At 41.7% G+C, this 24,491-nt stretch overlaps 1 protein-coding gene across 1 annotated transcript in view; it reads right to left on the reverse strand.

Moving 5' to 3' along the window:
• Positions 1-17,353, reverse strand: part of LOC126272036 (guanine nucleotide-binding protein G(o) subunit alpha) — a 929,986-nt gene extending 912,633 nt beyond the window's left edge. The window contains exon 1 of the mRNA XM_049974548.1: positions 16,872-17,353. Within this exon, the coding sequence (XP_049830505.1) occupies positions 16,872-16,989 (118 nt within the window). The 5' untranslated portion in view covers positions 16,990-17,353. The remainder of the gene's footprint in view (positions 1-16,871) is intronic.
• Positions 17,354-24,491: the final 7,138 nt, after the last annotated feature.

A 24,491-nucleotide genomic window follows, 5' to 3' on the forward strand; every position in this document is an offset into this window, starting at 1 on the left:
TCAGTTTGTTTTTGACACATCCGATACTATTGTACGAAATGGTCTATGGACGAATAAATAAACAAATAAAACAATAATAAATAAATCTACCAAATACAGGGTTCATCTTGCTATAGCCCCTCATATAGTACAGGGTCACAGTCTGAATATTACACACTTCCTTCACCTTAGGCAAATGGAGCAAATTGGTTGTTCTTTTTGTATTAGATAAGGTCTACGATGGGCCTTAGGGGCTTATGGAGGCACCATTTAGTTTATGGGCGACTCACGGGGAAACCTAAAAAAAGAGTTTACCGCCATAACCGCAGCAGATTGTTCAAATATTAACGGTATACTCTCTCGTTATTTATGTAGAAGTGCCACCTTCCCGTCTTAAAACATTTTTTCCGCTATCGAGAAACACCCCAAAAACAAGGTTTTTGGATAAAAAACCCGAGCCGCGAATTTCAAGACGGTTATGCACAGCAAATGGGTGAAATTTTTAAGATATGTTACTTAGGTTCCGATCCTGAACAACTTTAAAAATTTTCTTGACATATTTTTCTGTGTCCGAGGTACATATGTTCACACTACTACTACTAAAATCCGGTGCAAGGCAAAATTGTTGTTTATAAAGTGACATAGCACAGAGACTCATGCCCTAAAGTGTCTCTGTTATCATCAGAAGGGTTCTGAGAACTCTGTGTTGTAATAAATGCAAAACTTGTGTGCACATAAAAACCGGTCTGACGTGTAAAATTAGTTAATTGCGTTATTTCATTGTCAAATAAACCATTAAAATTTTACTGACCCACAGAGTTCTTTTCGTATGACATGCCCAGCTGTAGCAGGGAAGAGAAGGAAAGCAACGGTAAAAGATTCTTATCGGAGTACAAGAAAGGCGAATTTGCTCCAGTTTGAAAGACGCTGTCTAAAAAGTGGGGTGTCAGCTGCCTCAGTATGCCTTGCTTAGCACCTTTAAAAATGTTCCCAAAAATTTTGGCATGCGGCTATATTCGTACTTTTTTATACGGACAGAGAAGGAGACAGCCGTATTGAAAAAGATGCGAAAACGTAACAAATATTGTAAGATGATAGACAGCGGCTGTGAGCGAAAGAGATAGGCTGCAGCGTGACAGAAAGAGAGGCATACAGTGACAGTGACCTTGAGTTAAGCAGTAACAGAACACAGCTAGGAAAACAGTGAAGGAGACAGGGCCAGTGCGAGATGAATAAAGAGAAGGATAACGTAGAAGTGGGTGAGAACCAGTGATAATCAGACACAAAACCTATGACAATGACAACGAGGATGACGCAAGCAATGACAGTGAGAAGAGACAGCAGAAGTGGGAAGAATGAGATAGCAGCAGTAAGAAAGAGCAAGAGGGAGAGCAAGAGGGAGACAATGACACTGAAAGGAGACAATTGTAGTATGACAGGACGAAGGAGTCCGTGGCTGTCAGACAGGAGACAATGACAGTTAGAGAGACTCAAAGAGATAGTGACCATGAGTTGAGCTGGATGAGTGAGAATGGGCAAGTGGGTCTGGGTGGTTACGAGAGATTTACGTCGATGGGGTAATTGGTGTAAGCGAGTTAGACTTTAGGGGAGCCTGTGGGAGTGACAAGTGAGTTACATGTTAAAAAGAGCACGAATAGGTTCGCATGCCAAAATCTTGTGAAAATGTTTAAAGTTTCTGCGAATGGTACAATGAAGCAACAGGAACCCCACTTCTCGGTCAGTCTTTTAAACAGGAGTATATTCGCCTTTTTTGTGCTTCGATAGGAACGTACTTCCACCGGTAGTTTTTTAAGCAATTGTTGCCACCTACTGAGAAGATCCAGAAACGACAACAAGTAACACACGGAAAGCACATAGTATGAAGTACATGCAAAGCCCACGCACAGCTAGTTCAGTTCGTTCCCTTGGAGAGAAAAAAAAGTTGAATGTAGCATATAGCCCACATAAGGTACAAATGGCTCTAAGCACAATGGGACTTAACATCTGAGGTCATCAGTCCCCTAGACTTAGAACTACTTAAACCTAACTAACTAAGGACATCACACACATCCATGCCCGAGGCAGGAGTCGAACCTGCGACCGTAGCAGCAGCGCGGTTCCGGACTGAAGAGCCTAGAACCGCTAAGCCACAGCGGCCGGTCCTACATAAGGATTGATGAAGATATAAAACTGCAAGCGATAAAGGAAACAAAAGAAAAATTCGGAGTAGGAATTAAAATCTATGGAGAAGAAATAAAAACTTTGAGGTTCGCCAATGACATTGTAATTCTGTCAGAGACATCAAAGGACCTGGAAGAGCAGTTGAACGGAATGGACAGTGTCTTGAAAGGAGGATATAAAATGAACATCAACAAAAGCAAAACGAGGATAATGGTATGTAGTCAAATTAAATCGGGTGATGCTGCGGGAAGTAGATTAGGAAATGAGACGCTTAAACTAGTAAAGGAGTTTTCCTGTTTGGGGAGCAAAATAACTGATGATGGTCGAAGTAGAGAGGATATAAAATGTAGACTGGCAACGGCAAGGAAGGCGTTTCTGAAGAAGAGAAATTTGTTAACATCGAAGTGTCAGGAAGTCATTTCTGAAAGTATTTGTATGGAGTGTGGCCGTATATGGAAGTGAAACATGGACTATAATTAGTTTGGACAAGAGGAGAATAGAAGCTTTCCAAGTTTGGTGCTACAGAAGAATGCTGAAGATTAGATGGGTAGATCACATAACTAATGAGGAGGTATTGAATAGAATTGGAGTGAAGAGAAATTTGTGGCACAACTTGACTGGGAGGTTGGTAGGGCATATTCTGAGGCATCAAGGGATCACCAGTTTAGTATTGGAGATCAGCGTGGGGGAGTAAAAATCGTAGAGGAAGACCAAAAGATGAATACAGTAAACAGATTCAGAAGGATATAGGTTGGGGTGCTGGGAGATGAAGAAGAACACAACACCCAGTCATCTCGAGGCAGAGAAATCCCTGACCCCGCCGGGAATCGAACCCGGCACCCCGTGCGCTGGAAGCGAGAACGCTACCGCAAGACCACGAGCTGCGGACATAGGAAACTAATGATCTTATATGTTAAGTCTCCTTATGTCCGTAATCAGTAGCAACATCATCAGTAATACTTTTTACTAACCATCCTCTGTCTCATTCTCTGTCACTAGTGTACCACAAACCAATCCTTGAAAACTGAAGATATAAAGTATTCATAATTCTTGATCATGACAACAGGTAAAGAATGCCAAATCGAGTGCTCATCGCTCGTGTTACGTGTCAGATATGCTATAACAATTTTAGTGGTTCGCAGAAGCAACTGTAAAAACAGCAAGTTGATAGTGGATAAAATAGAAGCAAAGACTTGCCACCGACAGAGGACACATGGGACATCATCGTTCCTAAAACAACAAAGAGACTGACACAGAATTATTATTGTTTTATTTTGCGCTAGTGAGGTAGGGTGTAGGATAATGATGACCTTATGACAGCGTAAGGCAGCAAGAGTAGTATATTAAGTTTACAGAATGAATGACACCAATAGAGAACATCAAGGCTACTCGCAGGCATTATCCTAGTGTTATTATTGTTCTCTGCGCTGTACAAATACACAGGAGAGAAAATCAGATCAAAGTCAATCAGTGAGTGAGGCAATGATGTTCTCTTTCACTCACTCAAATGTAACATTTAAATTGACAATGTCCTTAAAAACTTGAAATCTGAGAGTTATCTGGTTATTAAAGTGTAAGTAACTGCAGACATTAAAGTAATAAAACAAAAATGTTAAGATGAGTTTCAGCTAGCAGTATATCGCCTAAAAGAAATACATACTACACACAGGCTTAAAAAGTCATTTCCTAAGATGGAAGTTATGACCTTTCATGGTGTTAACAGCAAAATGTGAGCTTTAGCACGAGCAAGAGTTAAGATAATGATCTACATTAAATGCTGGACAAATTCAGGTAATCTGTGGAACAACACTTATGCTGTATAGCACTGAAAGAAACAAAAATCAAATGTTACGCAACTATGGCGACACCATTATTGTGGCATGGGTGCGAGAACAGGACAAATGAAAAGAAGATGACAGAAAAATAAAAGCAGCAGATATGAGATTCTTGAGGTGGATGAAGGGCTGCCCAAGATGAGACCTAATTAGAAATGGAAACACTCCTATTCAGTTGAATGTATATTCTTTTTATGCGAAAATACATGTGGTGTGATCAGCTTGTGGATAGAATGAGATGAAAATCCTGAGCTACAATTCGAAATCAAGGAAAGACGTAGGTCAACCAAGAAAACACAACAGTGGACAGTAACTCCATAAGGAATGATCAGCCAATTCCTGTGTGTAAGAAAACCATTGTTTGTAGCGTCATTTTGATTATATTTCACTGCTGAATATTTCATTATTCTGTATTTTTTAAATACGTTATATCAGTGTCATGGCACATTGATGACTGGGGTCAGGGATTTTCTCTGCCTCGTGATGACTGGGTGTTGTGTGATGTCCTTGGGTTAGTTAGGTTTAAGTAGTTCTAAGTTCTAGGGGGCTGATGACCATAGATGTTGAGTCCCGTAGTGCGCAGAGCAATTTGCATCATTTTTCGCATTTATGACACTGTGCCTCTTCGTGACTGAAAGCGACATTGTAATCACAGATTAAACACTAGAGCTCCTGATAGACTGAGCAAAATTAAACCTTCAGGATTGTTTACAATTCATCAACATGTAATAAACTGATGCTGAATGTAAAGAAAACAGATACGAATTTCAGTTTGAAGACAAAAAACAGTACTGGGACGGTCAATCGAGAGTAAACACAGATTATGCAATAAACAAAAAAAATTAGGGATGAACATCGAATTTAATCTGAAGTGAAACGAAGACAATGTTGTCATCAGTCTGAGACACCAAGTGCCTCGTAGTTTCATACTATAACTATGTAGATTAAGTCGTTAACTGTGGTCGCTGAAGTACACAAAATACAAAGACAGTATTTAAACTGCAGAAAAGTGTCATACGAATAACAAGTAATAACAATAGAGCTCATTGTTTAAAATAATTTTAGGGAGTTTACAATTCCAAGTCCAGCATCTGGATACATCTACCAATCCATTTAGCTCCTTAAGAAAAGTACTAGTCATTATTTTACTAAAGCTCTATTCATGATCATGGAACATGAGCGAAACTTACACACACCGAGAAATATGAACCAGAGACCCAAGGACAGAGAGTCAAACAGTTCAATTAATTTCCCAAAGAAATAAAAGAAGTAACAGAGTAAAATTTTCCAATATCAAAGTATACTTCTTAAATAATAATATACAGTAAAAGTTTACTTCAATTACTCGCTTTAGGGGTTGGTAAACGGAAGTTGAGCACCCTAAAAATTGAAACATCCCAGTATACTTCTACTGTTACTGGGCAATTGTATCTGCAATGGAAAATGCTAAACTTCCTTCACTTCCTGAGCTGAGCATCCCCTTAACAACGAAGTGAAGTTGACTCAATTTTTAGACAAATGGAAATGCACAAGGCTATAATGGGACACAGGGCTATATCCAGAATGAAATTTTCGCTGCGGGGTGTGCACTGATACGAAACTTGCTATCGTCAGTCAAAAATATGTGTGCGCAGTGAGTGCAATTATGCGATGACTCGCGATGAGATGCGAATAAATAGTGTAACATTAAAAACACTACATTTATTATTTATTTCTGCCTCAGTCATACAAATGGTTTCACTATTCGTTTCGAACAGTTAGAAAGCTATCATCAGATGAACCGTTTAAAAAGAAATAAACAAATGGATAGTAAAATACTAAAAAATTAGCATCACCTGATTTTTCCTCGGTATTTGGCAGACCATCAGAGGAATATTAAACTGGAAACATTTCTTAATTTATTCCAAAATTATACTTACTTCGTCACTAACTGGCTCTCGGATTCCCAGGACATCGTGCAATGGCAAACGGAATGTCGTAAACACAGATAAAATGGCGTCCTACTTACATAGATATTATTTATACAGAAGACACAAAAATGATGACATGAAGAGAGTGTTTACATAGGAAAGTATTGCAAGCCTTTTCTACATGTAGAAATAGTTACATTAATTAAAAAAGGAACAAACCTTTTTATGTGGAGATATATACAAGAATAGATGAAGAATAAAGTTGAATTTACAACCGATGTCTAATATTTCTATAATTTACATTTAATTTAACAGAGGGGGAAAAAGAAGCTTAACCATTTAATACGAAGCTAATATTCTGTGCCATATGTTTGTTGGTTTCCTGTATTTGCAGCAGTATCATCTTTCTGCTTTTCTTGACAGAAAGTAAACCATGACATTCTACATCATACGAGTGGTTTTCTGTTAATAGATGATCGGCAAAGGTTGAATCGTTCTTTCTTAATTTTATTAGTCTCCAGCTTCAATCATAAGAGCACCGCCTGGCTGACCAATGTATACTTCTTCGAAGCGTTTGCATGTAATTTTATAAACAGCACCCTGTACCAATGGCTACCGAATAAGTTCTGACACGGTGTTGACGACATAAAATGCAGGTCTGTAGCTGCGGGACTTGACTTTTTTTGGTAGCTTATCTGAAAGTTTCTAAAAGGTATCAGATAGATTATATTATGGTAAGACAGATATTTAGGAACCAGGTTTTAAATTGAAAGACATTTCCAAGGGCAGATGTGGACTCTGGCCTCAATCTATTGGTTACGAACTGTAGATTAAAACTGAAGAAACCACAAAAAGGTGGGAATTTAAGGAGATGGGACCTGGATAAACTGAGAGAACCAGAGGTTGTACAGAGTTTCAGGGAGATAATAAGGGAACAATTGACAGGAATGGGGGGAAGAAATACAGTAGAAGAAAATGGGTAACTTTGAGGAATGAAATAGTGAAGGCAGCAGAGGATCAAATAGGTAAAAAGACGAGTGCTAGTAGAAACCCTTGGGTAACAGAAGAAATATTGAATTTAATTGATGAAAGGAGAAAATATAAAAATGCCGTAAAGGAAGCAGGCAAAAAGGAATACAAACGTCTCAAAAATGATATCGACAAGAAGCGCAAAAGGGCTAAGCAGGGATGGATAGAGGACAAATGTAAGGATGTAGAGGCCTATCTCACTAGGGGTAAGATAGATACTGCCTACAGGAAAATTAAAGAGACCTTTGGAGAAAGGAGAACCACTTGCATAAATATCAAGAACTTTGATGGAAACCCAGTTCTAAGCAAAGAAGGGAAAGCAGAAAGCCGGAAGGAGTATATAGAGGGTCTATACAAGGGCGATGTACTTGAGGACAATATTATGGAAATGAAAGAGGATGTAGATGAAGATGAAATGGGAGATACTATACTGCGTGAAGAGTTTGACAGAGCACTGAAAGACCTGAATTGAAAGAAGGCCCTCGGAGTATACAACATTCCATTAGAACTACTGACAGCCTTGGGAGAGCCAGTCCTGACAAAACTCTACCATCTGGTGAGCAAGATGTATGAGACAGGCGAAATACCCTCAGACTTCGAGAAGAATATAATAATTCCAATCCAAAAGAAAGCAGGTGTTAACAGATGTGAAAATTACCGAACAATCAGTTTGATAAGTCACAGCTGCAAAATACTAACGCGATTTTTTTACAGACGAATGGAAAAACTGGTAGATGCGGACCTCGGGGAGGATCAGTTTGGATTCCGTAGAAATGTTGGAACACGTGAGGCAATACTGACCCAACGACTTATCTTAGAAGAAAGATTAAGGAAAGGTAAACCTACGTTTCTAGCATTTGTAGACTTAGAGAAAGCTTTTGACCATGTTGACTGGAATACTCTCTTTCAAATTCTGAAGGTGGCAGGGGTAAAATACAGGAAGCGAAACTCTATTTACAATTTGTACAGAAACCAGATGGCAGTTATAAGAGTCGCGGGACATGAAAGGGAAGCAGTGGTTGGGAAGGGAGTAAGACGGGGTTGCAGCCTCTCCCCGATGTTATTCAATCTGTATATTGAGCAAGCAGTAAAGGAAACAAAAGAAAAATTCGGAGTATGTATTAAAATCCATGGAGAAGAAATAAAAACTTTGAGATTCGCCGATGACATTGTAATTTTGTCAGAGACAGCAAAGGACTTAGAAGAGTAGTTGAACGGAAAGGACAATGTCTTGAAAGGAGGGTATAAGATGAACATCAACAAAAGCAAAACGAGAATAATGGAATGTAGTCGAATTGAGTCGGGTGATGCTGAGGGAACCAGAGGGAAAAAAGATAGAGGGAGACCAAGAGATGAATACACTAAGCACATTCAGAAGGATTTAGGCTGCAGTAGGTACTGGGAGATGAAGAAGCTTGCACAGGAATGAGTAGCATGGAGAGCTGCATCAAACCAGCCTCAGGACTGAAGACCACAACAAATACAACATCTGAGAGTTTGTCACCATATGTGATGATGGACCACCCTAGGTAAATAGTGACTGGTTCTTTCTGGGAAACGCACAGAAGTGGTGCGATTATGTGTGTGTGTGTTTTTTTTATTTTTCGTAGTCCCAGTATAGTAATACCAATCAGGGCAGAGCTATACCCATCACTAGAAGTGATATGTTCGATGGTATGGAGCTCTCACAACTGCAGACCTGCATTTTATAATAATAATAGTACGTCGATATTTTGATTCAATACTACAGACAAATTGCAAGCCTCAGCACAGTGTGCATAAAAAACTCTTAACCACTATGGAAAAACATATAGGTCAGTCAGACAGAACGCTGGCAGTTGGGTTATCTGAACATGAGAGTAGCCATAGATTAAGAAAGAAAGAGTCAAACTTTGCTGACCATATTGTAACAGAAAACCAGTCTTATGATGTAGAATGTGAAGTTTTACATTCTGTTAAGAAAACGAAAGCGGTGACCCGACAGGAGATACTGGAAATCTACAAACACATGACGCAGAATGCTGCCTTAGCATTAAGTGACCAAGTTCAGTTTCCCTATCCCGTCTGTTAAATTAAGCTTCATTTATACAAATACTAGATTGTAAATTATTGTAAACTGTAATATTATTGCAAATTTAACTTTATTTTACACTACTCGTTAAAGGCATCAGCCCATAAAAAAACTTTGTTTTCTATTTAGTTAATAAAATTTATGCGTGACAAAAAATAGTACTTTCATATGTAAACTTGCTACATGTTATCACTTTTTTACTTCGTGTATCAATAATTCTGTGTAAGTCGCACGTCACTTTAACCGTATTTACAACATTCAGTCGTCCACTTGACGATGTCCTACGAATCCGAAAGCCATTTAGTGACCAAACAAATACATGATTTTGCTGAAAACCGAGTAGTGTATGCTATTTGATATTACTAGGAAACCACTTTACAAAATCGAACTAAGTTACATACCCAACTATACGCACTGGAAGAGGTTACATAGTAACTCGTCAAACTATAACTCAACAGACCAGGAGAGTCGCTTAAAATGTAAACATGTCCGTGGAATGTACAGTTGACTACGTAATAATATAGAGTTGGTCATTTTAAACCGCAAATATAAAATTAAAATAGTCGGAACATAAAACAGGTTGTGAGGTATCACTCCTCAATCCGAAATCTAGTAAAAAAAAATATGTAACTACTAAGTTAAGTAAGATAGGCGTAAACTAGAAGCAGGTGATATGACGACCGACTACAAAAGAGGCAAAAAGGTGACCGGCAGTCGCAGATGCACACAACCAGTATGAAATAACAGTCAAATCAAGCTTCTAATAGACAAGTCTGGACCGCCAGGGAAAGGAATCCCAGCAAAGGAAAAATGCAAAAGTGGGGGCTAAGAATCGTCGTAAGATATAAGAAAGTACTTCTAGGAAGGCTTTCTTACAGAAAACTGGTATGAGCACTTCTTTAAATCGGTAAAATTTTCGAACTCTTCACCTTAGGAACATATGGCAGATATCCAGAAGTTTATTTATGAGTCCTTTATGTCACCTTTTTTTGAACTCATAGTGGTTTTATTACTGCCAATATATATTGTAATTTGGTTGAGGCTGGCCGCGGTGGTCTCGCGGTTCTAGGCGCGCAGTCCGGCACCATGCGACTGCTACGGTCGCAGGTTCGAATCCTGCCTCGGGCATGGATGTGTGTGATGTCCTTAGGTTAGTTAGGTTTAAGTAGTTCTAAGTTCTAGGGGACTGATGACCACAGCAGTTGAGTCCCATAGTGCTCAGATCCATTTTTTTTTTTTTTTTTTTTTGAGTGGTGATTTTCTATCCCCTTTTTCTTTCTTTTTAAACAGATCATCTGCAGATAGCGTGCAAACAAGTCGAAACCAATATTGACAACATTTGTGTGAGCTTAGCGGTGCCGGCTTAAGAGACAAACGACATAAGCAGCCGCTAGGGGGACCAAGTTGAAAGAGGTGCCGGAGCACAGCTATAAGATTTCTACACAGGACCACAGACAAAGATATGTTACTCGGTGACAGGACGTATCGCAGTAATTACATGCATCCAATTGGCGGCCACTTGGAGCGCCATGCTAAGAGGGAGGATCAGTACAAGATTTGTATAGAGTGCGTCGCGCAATTAGTACCGAAACCTGGCGAGTGAAAGTGTACCAAGGAAAACAAATGGGAGAGAGAGAGGGGGGGGGGGGGGGGGGGGGTTCAATGATAATCGCTTGTGCAGTAAAATGTTCTCGAGGCGGTGCTGGACCTCAGGCTACATTAAATAATAAAAAAATTATGCATAATATGGTCATCGTATTTCACTTGGGCGGTATGTATTCTGTGTAGGGCGACGTTAGTTTTGAGTTTTTTACTAGACATGCAAGTAACTATATGCCTGCATGTTTCCTAGCTTTCAGTCCATGTTTATTGTTACATTAAGCTGACACGGAAAGCTTAAGGGAAAACACGAATGAAAAAAAACACACACTGTTTAAAAAATGCACCAAGACCACAATTTTGAAGACACGGCAATGAAATTTTCTTGCTATGCTCTACATGAAAGAAACACCTTTTCTATTAAGTTCCTGTAGAATTAATTTATTTTATGGAATTTAAAAATTTTGTTTTCAAAAAATAATAAGTATACCTTTTTGTTAGACACTATAGAACAGATTTATACAGAATGTTCTGCTTAATCTCTTTGCATACAGTAAGATTCTCTGCCGAAGTTTTTTTAACATATCGAGTAGCAAAATTGTAATCATTTGTTTTATTTTTGTTTTGTAAGTATGATATAAAATTCATGCAAAATTTCAAGCACTTTGCCCCATATATCAGCTTACACTCAGATTTTCAAAATTTACTCTTGAGGCAATGTTTAGTGATATTATAGAATAAGTGTATAAAATTTCATAACTCTATCCGCCATAGATTCTGAGAAAAGGTACATAAACTGTAAAATAACATAATTTTCAGAAAATGCAATTTAAAGTTCAACCAAACGTTTTTTTCTTCTTCTTCTTCTTTCATCTCTTCAGAAGCTCCAGACCTGTACTCATTGTCCTCTTTTCCCGTCAAGGATTCTCTTCTGGCTTCTTGTTTTCTGACTTCTTTCCTTTACCAGATCTTCAACTGACTTTTCAGCTACAAATGGTTCAAATGGCTCTGAGCACTATGGGATTTAACATCTGAGGTTGTCAGTCCCCTGGAAATTAGAACTACTTAAACCTAACCAACCTAAGGACATCACACATCCATGCCCGAGGCAGGATTCGAACCTGCGACCATAGCGGTGGCGCGGTTCCAGACTGAAGCACCTAGAACAGGTCGGCCACTCCGTCCGGCTTTTCAGCTTCAGAGAGCCACTGTAAAACTATTTTTCTTGAGACGTCTTGACTGAAATTGCCTATCTTAAAGCCCATTCCGTCTGAAACCTTCATCCTCTCTACATTACCGTCATTAAATATAAGAACTACGTCATAAGTTGCAATTCTCATAACTGTAGCAGATGAAAATGTCGTTTTAGGACAACGTTTCCATATCAGTCAATTTAGAAACTAATTTGGAGTCTGGGTTTTGCCATGATCACACTTTTTTTTAGAAGGTCAGGACTGGCTTGGCAACATCCAGAATACAATTTAATGTGGAAGCCTCTCCTTGTAATGAAGAGGTTGTAGCTATTTACACCAGCTAATATGGCCCTGATGTTACATGGGATGTTCATCTGCATTTTTCAGGCATTTGGATGAGGTTTTATCGTTAAAACTTTGGTGACGTATTGTCCACGAGTTCTACTAACAAATAAAAAATACATTGGAAACTGACATTTTCAGTCAATAACATGAACGTCTGCCCTTAATAATAAAATTCGCCTTGTGTCTTTTATAGTACATTTGCTAGACCAAAGTACGTTTCAATGTAACGTCTTCATCATGATGATTTCAGTTTTTATTTCGTGCAAGGGGTAGCTGTGTGAGTTATACTGGATTCTTAATTTAATTTGGAAAATTGGATTCCATATTTTGAGGGTTGGTAGTATGGACAAAAAAAGTCCATAATGCATACCTTATGAGCTAAGAGTACTTGTTTGTATTCGCTGTGAAAAACATCTCTTCTGCTGCAAGCTCTCTGCTATTACGGACGACCGACAGAATGCAGTAAACAAATGAGGACAAAATCCTCTGTTGTTGCCCGTGGATACAGTATGCAGTAAACATCTGTTAGTGTACCGTAAACGATATTGACCGTTCTGGTAATAGCAGCGCATACTTTGGCTAAAATGGAACCAGTTTGTGTTTCGATCAGTTTGAGAAATGCTTTTACATTTTACTTTTTGCACTTTTACATTTTGCTCTTTGCGCTTACCAACATAATGCACCATTTGACACGGGAAATGGCAGATTGAGCAACTCCGTTAGCAGAGGCTCGCAAATGCGGGTCGTATGCAACAGCATGCAGATTACTTTCGAAGCTCTGCTGTTCCAAGCAACACAATAAAGAGTTCTCATTTGTTTTGCATTCTGTGGGTCGTTCTTAATAGCAAACAGCATGTAGTAAAAGAAATGTGTTTCACAGTAGTGTAGATGAACTAGTGCTCATATCTCTTACGATATGCATTTTAGATATCATATTTACTGAACATTTTGTTTTTTATTTATTCATTTATTTTTATTTTTTTGCTACAGACACACAACACTAGCACCTCTCAAAAGGTGGAATACTTTTTTTTTACCGCCCTGTAGTGTTCCTCCAATTTTGCTGATTTCTTTTGTATATCATTTCACTTTCTTTTTTTAAACTGTAACATTCATGTTCATTAATGTCACATATTGAGAAGAACAAATGGTATTAGTTTTTTATGTAGAAAATGTAAGCAAAACAACGTTCAAAGATTAAGTAATGTTGTATAAAACTTAAGCTACATATTATCTTTGCAGTTCTGAAACACCCGTGAAATTTATCAAGCTGTTAAAAACTTGAAAAGTGTTTATGTTGAAAATGTGAGGTTTGTTTCATTGTGACGTCACAAACAAAAGTAGTCAACAAAATTAGCGGTATATTAACAATTTCAACTGAAACCTACATATCTTCTTATGTAATTTTCCGTATATTCAACCACAGTCTCACAAATTGATATTCAAAAGGGAGTATTACTCTCAAGGTCAAGGCGTGTTGACATTACAATGAAGGACCGTACACAAAACTGAAACTGAAATTTCTAAATGTGCACCAGCACGGTAAAAACATTATGAAACTCAATAACTGGATTCTGTTATTAAGTTTTCAATTTATTTCATTGCCTCTGCTGTCAAAAATTGCCGCTTCGGCTACAATAAAATTAAGCTGACAAGTCTAACAACATCGTCGAACGATCTGTCTGTGAATGAACGATAACTAGCCAACTGATGTAGTGGTCCAGCAGAATAAAAATGAAATGAATAAATATTAACAATTTAGAGAGAGGTTGGCGCACTGACGTAGTGGTCTACAAGGCCTAAAGTAAAGTTCTGTATTCTTAGGGGAGTTGTGACACGTGAAAGACTGTGCTCGGTCGTCAGCGGGGGGGGGGGGGGGGGGGGGGGGGGGGGGACTTATCGTCACCATCTACTGACGCAGCGGAGCCGTGAAAAACTGGAACAGCTTGCTGCGTGGCATATCTCGCTAGGTCACGCCCCCTGGCTACACCTGGACAAGATGGCACACCTGGTCGGCAGCGAGGGGTGCCAACCCTCCCCAAGTGGCGCCCCACACAACTCGCAACATTTCCCTCCGTCCTGCACACGTACAGGCAGCGATCACAGTTCCCTGTTTAATCCTCAAGTGAAGGAACACTCTCTGTAATCTGCAATCTCAGCCTAATCTCCTCAAACAGACGCAGGTGGAATTTGATTAGCACGCCACAGATGTCGTCGGAGACGGTCGGAGTCTACGACCAGTCTGGGAAATATTTCCGACGTCGGAGAGACGGTTTCTCGCAGCTGTGCTTACGTGGTGGCAATCAGTGCAGCTAATGGCCGTTCTCCGAAAGCAAACACGAGTGCCTCTGTATTCCATTAGTCGTAAGGAGCTTTGCGCCGTTTCTTGTTGTCCCACTTAGCAGTCTTCATGCGCCGGTCGCGACACAAAAAGGATTTGAGCCCTACGGGGGCGTGGCCGGGCTCAGGTGAATCCTACCAGTTGCACGTGAACGTGATCCGATTGCGCCGTCGAAGCTTAACGGAAATGGCCCTCTCCCCACCTTTTCCACTTTCTCCCGCCGCAGATAACGTCGCAATTGCCATCACAGCGACACCTGTCACAGAATCACTGAACAGATCCTTTAGTTCATCCAACTGTAGCAACGAACACTTTCGTTTGAAAATGTGTACCACTCGCATCTTCAGGATATTAGACACTTTCCGAAATTCGGAACGAGACCTGTCACTGCAGAAGTTGAACAACCACTCACATCATCATTGCACAAGGAAAGACGAACATCCAAAGCAGGAAATACGTTTTCTGTATCTCACCAACAAGTCCACATGCACCGTCGGAAGAATAACAGGCTCGCACAACAATCACTGCTGATAGAGTATTGAAGATAATAAATTATTATTGTACTTCATTGAAAACGTAATTCGAAACATTAGCAAAATAAGCAAGGGGTAATATAAATGGCTTTGAAAACCACATAGGCACTGAATGGCTATAACAATTAACAAATCATCGTCTGCATTCAGTCTTACACACTGACAGTAGGTCGGAATGATTAAATAAAGCATCATCTTGTTACTTCAGAACCACACGGCTACTGACTGGCTAGAAATAAAGACAAATTGGCGACCATGGATCGAAAATTGTATGTTGTACTTGCTTACACTGTACAAAGTGACAGCAGCCAAGATAAGGAGCGAAATGAATGCCCACATATCTTACAACCACGTTACTTCCAAACTGCTGTAATGGAGACATATTACTGACCACAAGGCGTTACAGTGACGGTAGCAAGGTAAGGGTAAACAAAGTATCAGGACCACGTCAGTAGTGAGCAAGTACAGATGAGAAGTTACTGACCATAGGTACACAATCAAAGGATATGCCTCGTTACTGACAACTTATACACTCGTGCTAACAAGGAAAGAGGTAAATATATGACAATAACGTATCTCAGAACCACACTGCAGGAAACTGCTAGCGATCCACTTGCATATGAGACATAGATTATGCTGCACAAAGCAAAGAATCCCTTTTCGTCGCAGAACATTCTGTATGAGCAGCGTCACAGAAGAGATTGTTGACCTCGACAGGACACAAAATTGTTACGGAATAGTGTCGTATGGAGAAGGCGTCTCGGTTATTTTAGGAAGGTGAGCTAGAATTTGAAGTAGCATTAGAAGATAGTTTAAAGAACTACAGGTCCGCAACACTTGCAACATGTCGAACATTAGAAATACTCGGTACGTTGGTGGTAAAGTGTCAAGATATGGATCCGAGTGGCTGTGGTACAACAGACCGTCCTTCCTAGGGGTTTTTGTCTCTCACTTATCACTTCTTTCACTTCTGACGATTTTTAGCATTGTGGAAAACGCCGAGTTGTACTGTGGTTCGGAACTCACATTAAACTATGGGCCCCCCTTTGACTGGCTAGATGAAGAGGTTGAAAGATCGGTGGAAGGCTAGGACATACTGTCTCCAACGCGACTGGGCCCTGTGCAGCACTGTGATATCCAAACGAATGCTCAGGTTCATGACGGCTTCACCGTTATAAATACTGCTTAAGGCTGTCGATAGAATTATCAGTTGCGACTGCAACGTCGCCGATTCGCCATTTTCAGTCAAATGGTAAATATAACAAAATTGTAAGCGAACAGAACGGGTAGGAGCCCGTGTCATGGCGGCAGATTTTGATGGTTCGTTGTGTTACTCATTGTTGCCACGGGAATTAATGTGTTTGATTAACAACGATAAAACGTCGATGTTGCAATGGCAAGTAATAATTATACTGAAGGCCATAGGCGATTTTTATAATGGTGAAGAAATGTTCAAAGAAGAAGTGTAGTAATTTTGGAAAGGGAGCGATAGCAGAGAGGTTCCAGCAAGTGGAGAAGTATGACGATTCGCCGAGTCGTGCGGCAATGACAGCGGGCAGTAGCGCTGGGCTGGGAATAATAGAGAACACTTGTGGCCGAGCGACCATAACCTCACGGCGGGCGACGGGCGGGACCAAGATGGCGGCCGGCGTGTGTACGAGCTATCGATCGGGAGCGCCGGCAGCGAACGCGCCGCCGGATTCCGTGCCTCGCCTCGGCGGCCGCCCGCAGCTCGGAACGAGAGCTGCTCGCCGCCACCCACGCCCCACGCACAGACACGCACGCACGCACGCACAGCGTCGCGCGCGAGGTCCTCGAACCTGCGGCGGCTGCGGCCGGCACCGCGCAGACTCACCTAGCAGCAGCAGCTTGATGTCCTTGGCCGCCTGCAGCCCGTCCTCCTTGAGGTTCTTCTCGATCTGCTTGCTGCGCGCGAGCGCGGCGCGCTCCTCTGCGGACATAGCACAGCCCATGGCGCGGCGGCGGTGCGGCTGCGGTCGCTGGTCGTGGTGTAGCTGGTCGCCTCGCCGGTTCGGCTGCTGCGGTCACTCCGGCTGTGGCCCGGTGCCCCTGCCTCGAGTCGTGTGCGCGCCGGCCCTGCCCTCAGCTGCGCGACATCCTACGGCCCCCGTGCCTGTGTGTTGCCCCCTCGCGCGCACTCCGGCCACAGCAGCAGCACACCGCTCTCGCTCGTTCCGCTCCGCTCCTCTCCGCTCGGCTCTCGACGCACTACTGCTCGCAGCGCCGCCGCTGTCCCACTCCGACTGAGTGTCCGTGTGCGCCTGTGTGCGTGCGTGCGCCGGCTCCGCTGCGGCCGCGCCCTCCTCTCCCTCTCGCGCTGCCCCCCCCCCTCCCCCGCCGCCTCCTAACCCCGCGCCGTACACTCGCGACAGCTCCGCCGGCGGCGCTCGCGGCCCGCTGACGTCACCGCGGCGCATGCGCGCTGCGCCGCCCGGGGTGGCGCGCTGCCGCGAGCAACAATGTGTCGCCGGCCACCGCAGGGAGCGGAGCTCACCGACAGCCGCCTCGCCGTGGCCGCCAGCCATCATCTGTCGGTCGTTGCGGTGCGCCAAATGGGACACGGATGCGCGCGCTCGGCAGGACAGAGCCGGCCGGCCTTCTGTGTATTTCCGCGCGACGAGACTTACCGCCTCGGCTCCAGTTGCGCGCCGCTCTGCTTCGATCGCCGGCGGAGGTCAGTGACCCTGCCCCTACAGGACGTCACTGCGCCCCCTCGTAATCGTTAGGTCTTGTACACACTGTACACTTTCTACAAGAATTTACCTGTAATTGGAAATACTGAATCTACTTTTTTTACAAAAACAACTTTCTCGTCGTGTAACGTACGCTTCAGACAACGTATTCAGCTGCTTAACGATATTGACTGTTGGCTGGCCCTGTTTTGCGCCTGTGAGCGAAAAGAGTGAGGTGATCCACATCAGTTCCAAAAGAAATCCGTTGGAATTCGTTTACTCGATAAATAGTACAATTCTCAAGGCTGTCAATTCAACTAAGTACCTGGGTGTTAAAATTACGAACAACTTCAGTTGGAAAGACCATATAGATAATATTGTGGGGAAGGCGAGCCAAAGGTTCCGTTTCATTGGCAGGACACTTAGAAGATGCAACAAGTCCACTAAAGAGACAGCTTACACTACACTCGTTCCTCCTCTGTTAGAATATTGCTGCGCGGTGTGGCATCCTTACCAGGTGGGATTGACGGAGGACATCGAAAGGGTGCAATAAAAGGGTAGCCCGTTTTGTATTATCACGTAATAGGGGAGAGAGTGTGGCAGATACGATACGCGACTTGGAATGAAATTCATTAAAGCAAAGACGTCTTTCGTCGCGGCGAGACCTATTTACGAAATTTCAGTCATCAACTTTTCTCTTCCGAATGCGAAAATATTTTGTTGAGCCCAACGTACATAGGTACGAATAATCATCAAAATAAAATAAGAGAAATCATAGCTCGAACAGAAAAGTTTAGGTGTTCGTTTTCCCCGCGCGCTGTACGGGAGTGGAATTGTAGAGAGATAGTTTGATTGTGTTCGATGAACCCTCTGCCAAGCACTTAAACGTGAATTGCAGAGTAATCATGCAGATGTAGATGTGAAACAAAACTTTAAACTTAGTGAAATACGGAATTTGAAATAATGAAAACCAATCTCAATAAAATCCAAAAGTAACAAACTGTGTGCTAATTGAAAACTATTTACTTATTAAGTAATACACTCCAGTTTGTTGTCCTTGACGGCGGGTGTTCATCAGAGACAATGGTACCATCAGGAGTGGCCCAAGGAAGTGAGGTAGGACCGCGGTTGTTTTCTAAATACATAAATGATCCCGGCAAACAGAGTGAACAGCAATATGCTGTCGTCTGCTGATGATGTTGTGGTGTACGTAGAGGTGTCAAGATCAGTAACTATGGCATGATACAAGATGATTTACACAAAATTTGTAGTTGGTGTGATGAAATGGTTCAAATGGCTGTGAGCACTATGAGACTTAACTGCTAAGGTCATCAGTCCCCTAGAACTTAGAACTACTTAAACTTAACAAACCTAAGGACATCACACACATCCATGCCCGAGGCAGGATTCGAGCCTGCGACCGTAGCGGTCGCGCAGTTCCAGACTGTAGCGCCTAGAACCGCTCGGCCACGCCCGCTGGCTTGGTGTGATGAATGGCACCTAAATCTAAATATAGAAAAATGTAAGTTAATGCAGATGAGTGGGAAAAACGAGCATGTGACGGTTGTGGTAGGGAAGCCGAATGCTCGACTTCGCTTTATTGGGAGAATTTAAGGAACTAACGAAACGTAGCAGAACATTAGCATATTTTATTCATTCAGAGATTATTATAATATTCAAAGTTACATTGTGTTTATACAAATAATAAAAACAAAGATATTACAGCACAAATTTTCGCTTATAACTTTTCCTACAGTGTTCCATCTGGGGACATTCTCGCTTGATGCCCCAACATTAGTCAACCATCATATCGACATCCCATCTACCTTGATACCTTGCTTCCACAACCTGTAAATCTTGATGGAATCGCACACCCTCTTCATCGCTAACAGCACCAAGATTTTCTGGAAAGTTATCAAGATGGCTATGTAAGAAATGCAGTTTCATACTCATGTTACAGCCAAGCTTTTTAAAGATCCCTCAGAGTTGTTGAACAATTTCGACGTAATTCTGGGCTCGTGTATGTCCTAGAAAGTCCTTGACAATACTTTTGGTGGCCAACCAAGAATTCTTTTCAAGTTCTGTCATTGTTTCTATGAAACGTTCATCTTTAATAAGTTGCCGAATCTGTGGCCCGTCAAAGACACCAGCCCTCACTTTCTCATATGGCAAGCGAGGAAATGCCAAAATGATATACTTAAAACAGTCCCCTTCAGTTGACAGAGCTCTAACAAATTGCTTCATGAGACCTAGTTTTATATGCAAAGGCGGAAATATAATGTTTTTTTCTGTCGACAATTGGATGATTTACAATGTTTGGATCACCAGGTTTCAGGGCAGATCTTGGCGGCCACTTTGACTGCACCCAATGCTTCTCACGGGCTCTGCTGTCCCACATACACAGAAAACACGGATACTTGGTATATCCTCGTTGCTGGACAAGAAGGAAAGAAACCATTTTAAGGTCAACACAGATGATCCATTGGTGCAAGATATATTGCAACATGTCAGTGACCTTCTTTATGTCTTCGTATTTTTCATGCAAGAAAACTGAATGGTCTATTGGGACTGAACCGTATAAATTTCCATTGTGGAGAACACACTTCAAGCTACGTTTTGAGCTATCTACAAACAATCTCCATTCGGTAGCGTTATAGTCTAAAATTCCCAATTAATTCACTAAACTAGGTGTGTTGTGGCAATACACAAATCCATCAGCACTCCGAAAGAAGTACAGAAATGCATTTTCTCTCGATCGGAAGTAGGTGATTTTATCTCCTTTTTCTAACAAGTTTTTTTCGTATAGTCTTGATGCTAGAAGTTCTGATGCTTTTTTTGGTAGCCCAGAATCCCGTACCAAGTCATTTAACTCATCATGATTAAATCCATTACGAACAGAATCTTCGTCACCTTTAAAATCTTCGTCGCTGCGGTCACTTCGATCTTCGCCCGACGCATCTTCTTGTATTTCCAAAGAGGGTAATTCTTGAAACACTGGCACTGGAATTTCAGCTGAATGCGGCACATGGCGTATAGCTGACTTTAAACTAGGGTAATCTATTTTGTATTTTTTGGTTATATCCTGACGTTTTTACTATACAAAAGTAACAATCACTGGAGTGGTCTTTGGGTTCTCGCCAAATCATTCGTATACCAAACGGAAGTTTATCGCGTGTTCCTTTCGTCCACATTCAAAAACCCTCCACACATTGCTTGCAGACATTATGAGGGGCCCATGATTTATCTTGGTAGCCAATTTTTACTTTAAAATAAGCAAAGTAGGATTCCCTGACAAAATTACTGATGTTTGTCCGTTGCCTGGAAATGGTAAAACTGCCACATAAATAACAAAACCAATAAGGCTGTTTAAGCATTTACGACGTGAACTACCAGCGGCAGACATAAAGAAACTTTTTCGTTTATATATAAATAAGAAGTAATGGTTGAACTGTGTAAGCATTCACTTGAGCACGAACAACTGCTACAATTCCGCACTGCATTGATAATGACCTGACACAGGTCGAAATCTGATCTGCGTTGTGATTATAAATGTCATATTAAAGCAACTTAATTCCACGACTGATTGCTGCTCTATCTAACCTAATAAGAAGTAAATACCGCTAATCTTGTGTAAATACAAATTCTTGCACTACGCGTCGGAAACCGTCTTCACTATATCAGAGCGACAAGTACACCCGTTTACTACAGCGTTAGTCTAGACCAGGGGTCTCCAAACCTTTTAGTCCGCGAACCACATTGACTCCTCCACGAACTCATAAGGCCCAAGATCTACCTAGTGGGATTAAAGCACCCTAGCACTCCATTATCACCGTATTGTAAGGCTAAAGAAAAGTTGAAATCGCAAAAAAACAAGGTTGTGGGAATAGCTAGCACTGATTTTTATTTAATTACATAATTTTGATTGGTGGACGTACCTGACCAAAATTCTGGCGTATGGCGAACTTTATTCTGGCGAATTTCACCGACAAAAAAGTATGTCACTTCACATTCTTCACGAAAGCGTCCTGCAAAGTTAACGAAATCTCAAAATCATTGTTAGCAACACTATTACTGCAAGACGTAACAGAGGTAGAGTATGTCAACGCATTGTTATTTCTAGCGGCGCAACAATAAGTTATGTAGTCTTGTAGCGAGTAGCAGAGCCAATGTCGCGGTGTATTGGTCGCGATAGGCCTCGAAACTCAATTGTTGGCAGTATAGGTACCACCTCAAATATTTGGAGGGCCGGATACGGGGGATGTCCGGCCAGCTAACGCGGACCGGTTTGCCGGCCCTCGTGGGCCGGTTTTTGACCAGTGGGCCGTCGTTTGGAGACCCCTGGTCTAGACAATATGAATCTAAACCTGTCGCGTGGCGTCACTATCACCTCCAGTCGTCACTGGTTTAGGGTTCGCCGACAGGGTGCAGCACTGCTTTCTGTAACAAACAAGTCACCTGTCAGAAGCGTAGTCGCATGCGCAACAACTGTAGAAACAAAACTTGACGTGATAGGAAAAAAGCTAATTACAGTTTTGGAATCAGCATGTCCATTTACCTTTAAAACAGCCTAAGAATCGAAGTCAACGGAAATTAAGTTACAAATTGTTCTCCAGTGTAATTCAGCAGATGCACCAGCTAGCCGGCCGCGGTGGTCTCGCGGTTCTAGGCGCACAGTCTGGAACCGTGCGACTGCTACGGTCGCAGGTTCGAATCCTGCCTCGGGCATGGATGTGTGTGATGTCCTTAGGTTAGTTAGGTTTAAGTAGTTCTAAGTTCTAGGGGACTGATGACCACAGCAGTTGAGTCCCATAGTGCTGAGAGCCATTTGCACCAGCTAAAAAAAAAATTGTTTTTCTGCTTGTCAGAAACAATGTGTGGCTTCGTGTGGCGTAAGGTACAATACATACCCGGGAAAATATTCAGAACATTACTGAGAGTGGCGCAAGTTCGATTTACCTTAAAGAAATTTGTACTTGAAACACTAGGCTCTAATTATTGTCAAAAAAGACTGTACAACGTAAGAAGACCCTAACAATTAGAAATTCTCTGAGTACAAAAATTACAGACATTACAACCAACTGCATTATTTGTGACGTAATGGAAAGGAAGACATCAAATTAATACTTACCATGAATGTTGTTAGTTATCTGAGGAGCAAAGATTTCCTTCAATTACTAGTCCTCACAAACGAACATTTCGTCCTCGCGAATGCACTGGTTACCTCGAAAAAGACCAAAAAAGTCTTCTCCACCACTAGAATAAATAAAATATGTTTACAGAGATGTTTTCATCTCCATAATGAAGTGTTCCAGAAAACTCATATTTACAAATATCAAATTTCCTTCTCCAAACATTCAACTGCTCGCTGTTGTTGTTGTTCTGGTCTTCAGTCCTGAGACTGGTTTGATGCAGCTCTCCATGCTACTCTATCCTGTGCAAGCTTCTTCATCTCCCAGTACCTACTGCAACCTACATCCTTCTGAATCTGCTTAGTGTAGTCATCTTTTAGTCTCCCTCTAAGATTTTTACCCTCAACGCTGCCCTCCAATACTAAATTGCTGATCCCTTGATGCCTCAGAATATGTCCTACCAACCGATCCCTTCTTCTGGTCAAGTTGTGCCACAAGCTTCTCTTCTCCCCAATCATATTCAATACCTCCTCATTAGTTATGTGATCTACCCATCTAATCTTCAGCATTCTTCTGTAGCACCACATTTCGAAAGCTTCTATTCTCTTCGTGTCCAAACTATTTATCGTCCATGTTTCACTTCCATACATGGCTACACTCCATACAAATACTTTCTGAAATGACTTACTGACACTTAAATCTATACTCGATGTTAACAAATTTCTCTTCTTCAGAAACGCTTTCCTTGCAATTGGCATGCTACATTTTATATCCTCTCTACTTCAGCCATCATCAGCTATTTTGCGCTTCTAGGCGCGCAGTCCGGAACCGTGCGACTGCTACGGTCGCAGGTTCGAATCCTGCCTCGGGCATGGATGTGTGTGATGTCCTTAGGTTAGTTAGGTTTAAGTAGTTCTAAGTTCTAGAGGACTGATGACCACAGCAGTTGAGTCCCATAGTGCTCAGAGCCATTTTTGAGCTATTTTGCTCCCCAAATAGCAGAACTCCTTTACTACTTTAAGTGTCTCGTTTCCTAATCTAATTCCCTCAGCATCACCCGATTTAATTCGACTACATTCCATTATCGTCGTTTTGCCTTTGTTGATGTTAATCTTATATCCTCCTTTCAAGACACTATCCATTCCGTTCAACTGCTCTTCCAAGTCCTTTGCTGTCTTTGACAGAATTACGATGTCATCGGCGAACCTCAAAGTTTTTATTTCTTCTCCATGGATTTTAATACCTACTCCGAATTTTTCTTTTGTTTCCTTCACTGCTTGCTCACATCCCTAATGAGAATGCCACAGCTCTACACAACTGGCAGGTGAGCAGGCAATTCATGGATAAACACGGTGTCAGGAATCTTATTCACTACACGTGCAGAGCACTTATTCATCTTCGTCTCAGTACAGTATGTACAGATGAATTATTAACAATGACAGAAAACGTATGAAAGACTTACAACACTGCTATACAACGTGGAGCGATTGTTGTATCTAGACAGTGTCTATAAACGATTGAGCTATTTTGCGTGCAGACAACTGAGTGAAATTTCTCGTCTATACACACGCTTTTGTAAACAAAACCGCAGAACGCTTGATTCCCGTTGGAAATGGGAGACAGGAAACAATTCTTAGACAATGTAGCGCAACG

The sequence above is a fragment of the Schistocerca gregaria genome, chromosome 5 (genome assembly GCF_023897955.1).
Source record: "Schistocerca gregaria isolate iqSchGreg1 chromosome 5, iqSchGreg1.2, whole genome shotgun sequence".
NCBI lineage: Eukaryota > Metazoa > Arthropoda > Insecta > Orthoptera > Acrididae > Schistocerca > Schistocerca gregaria.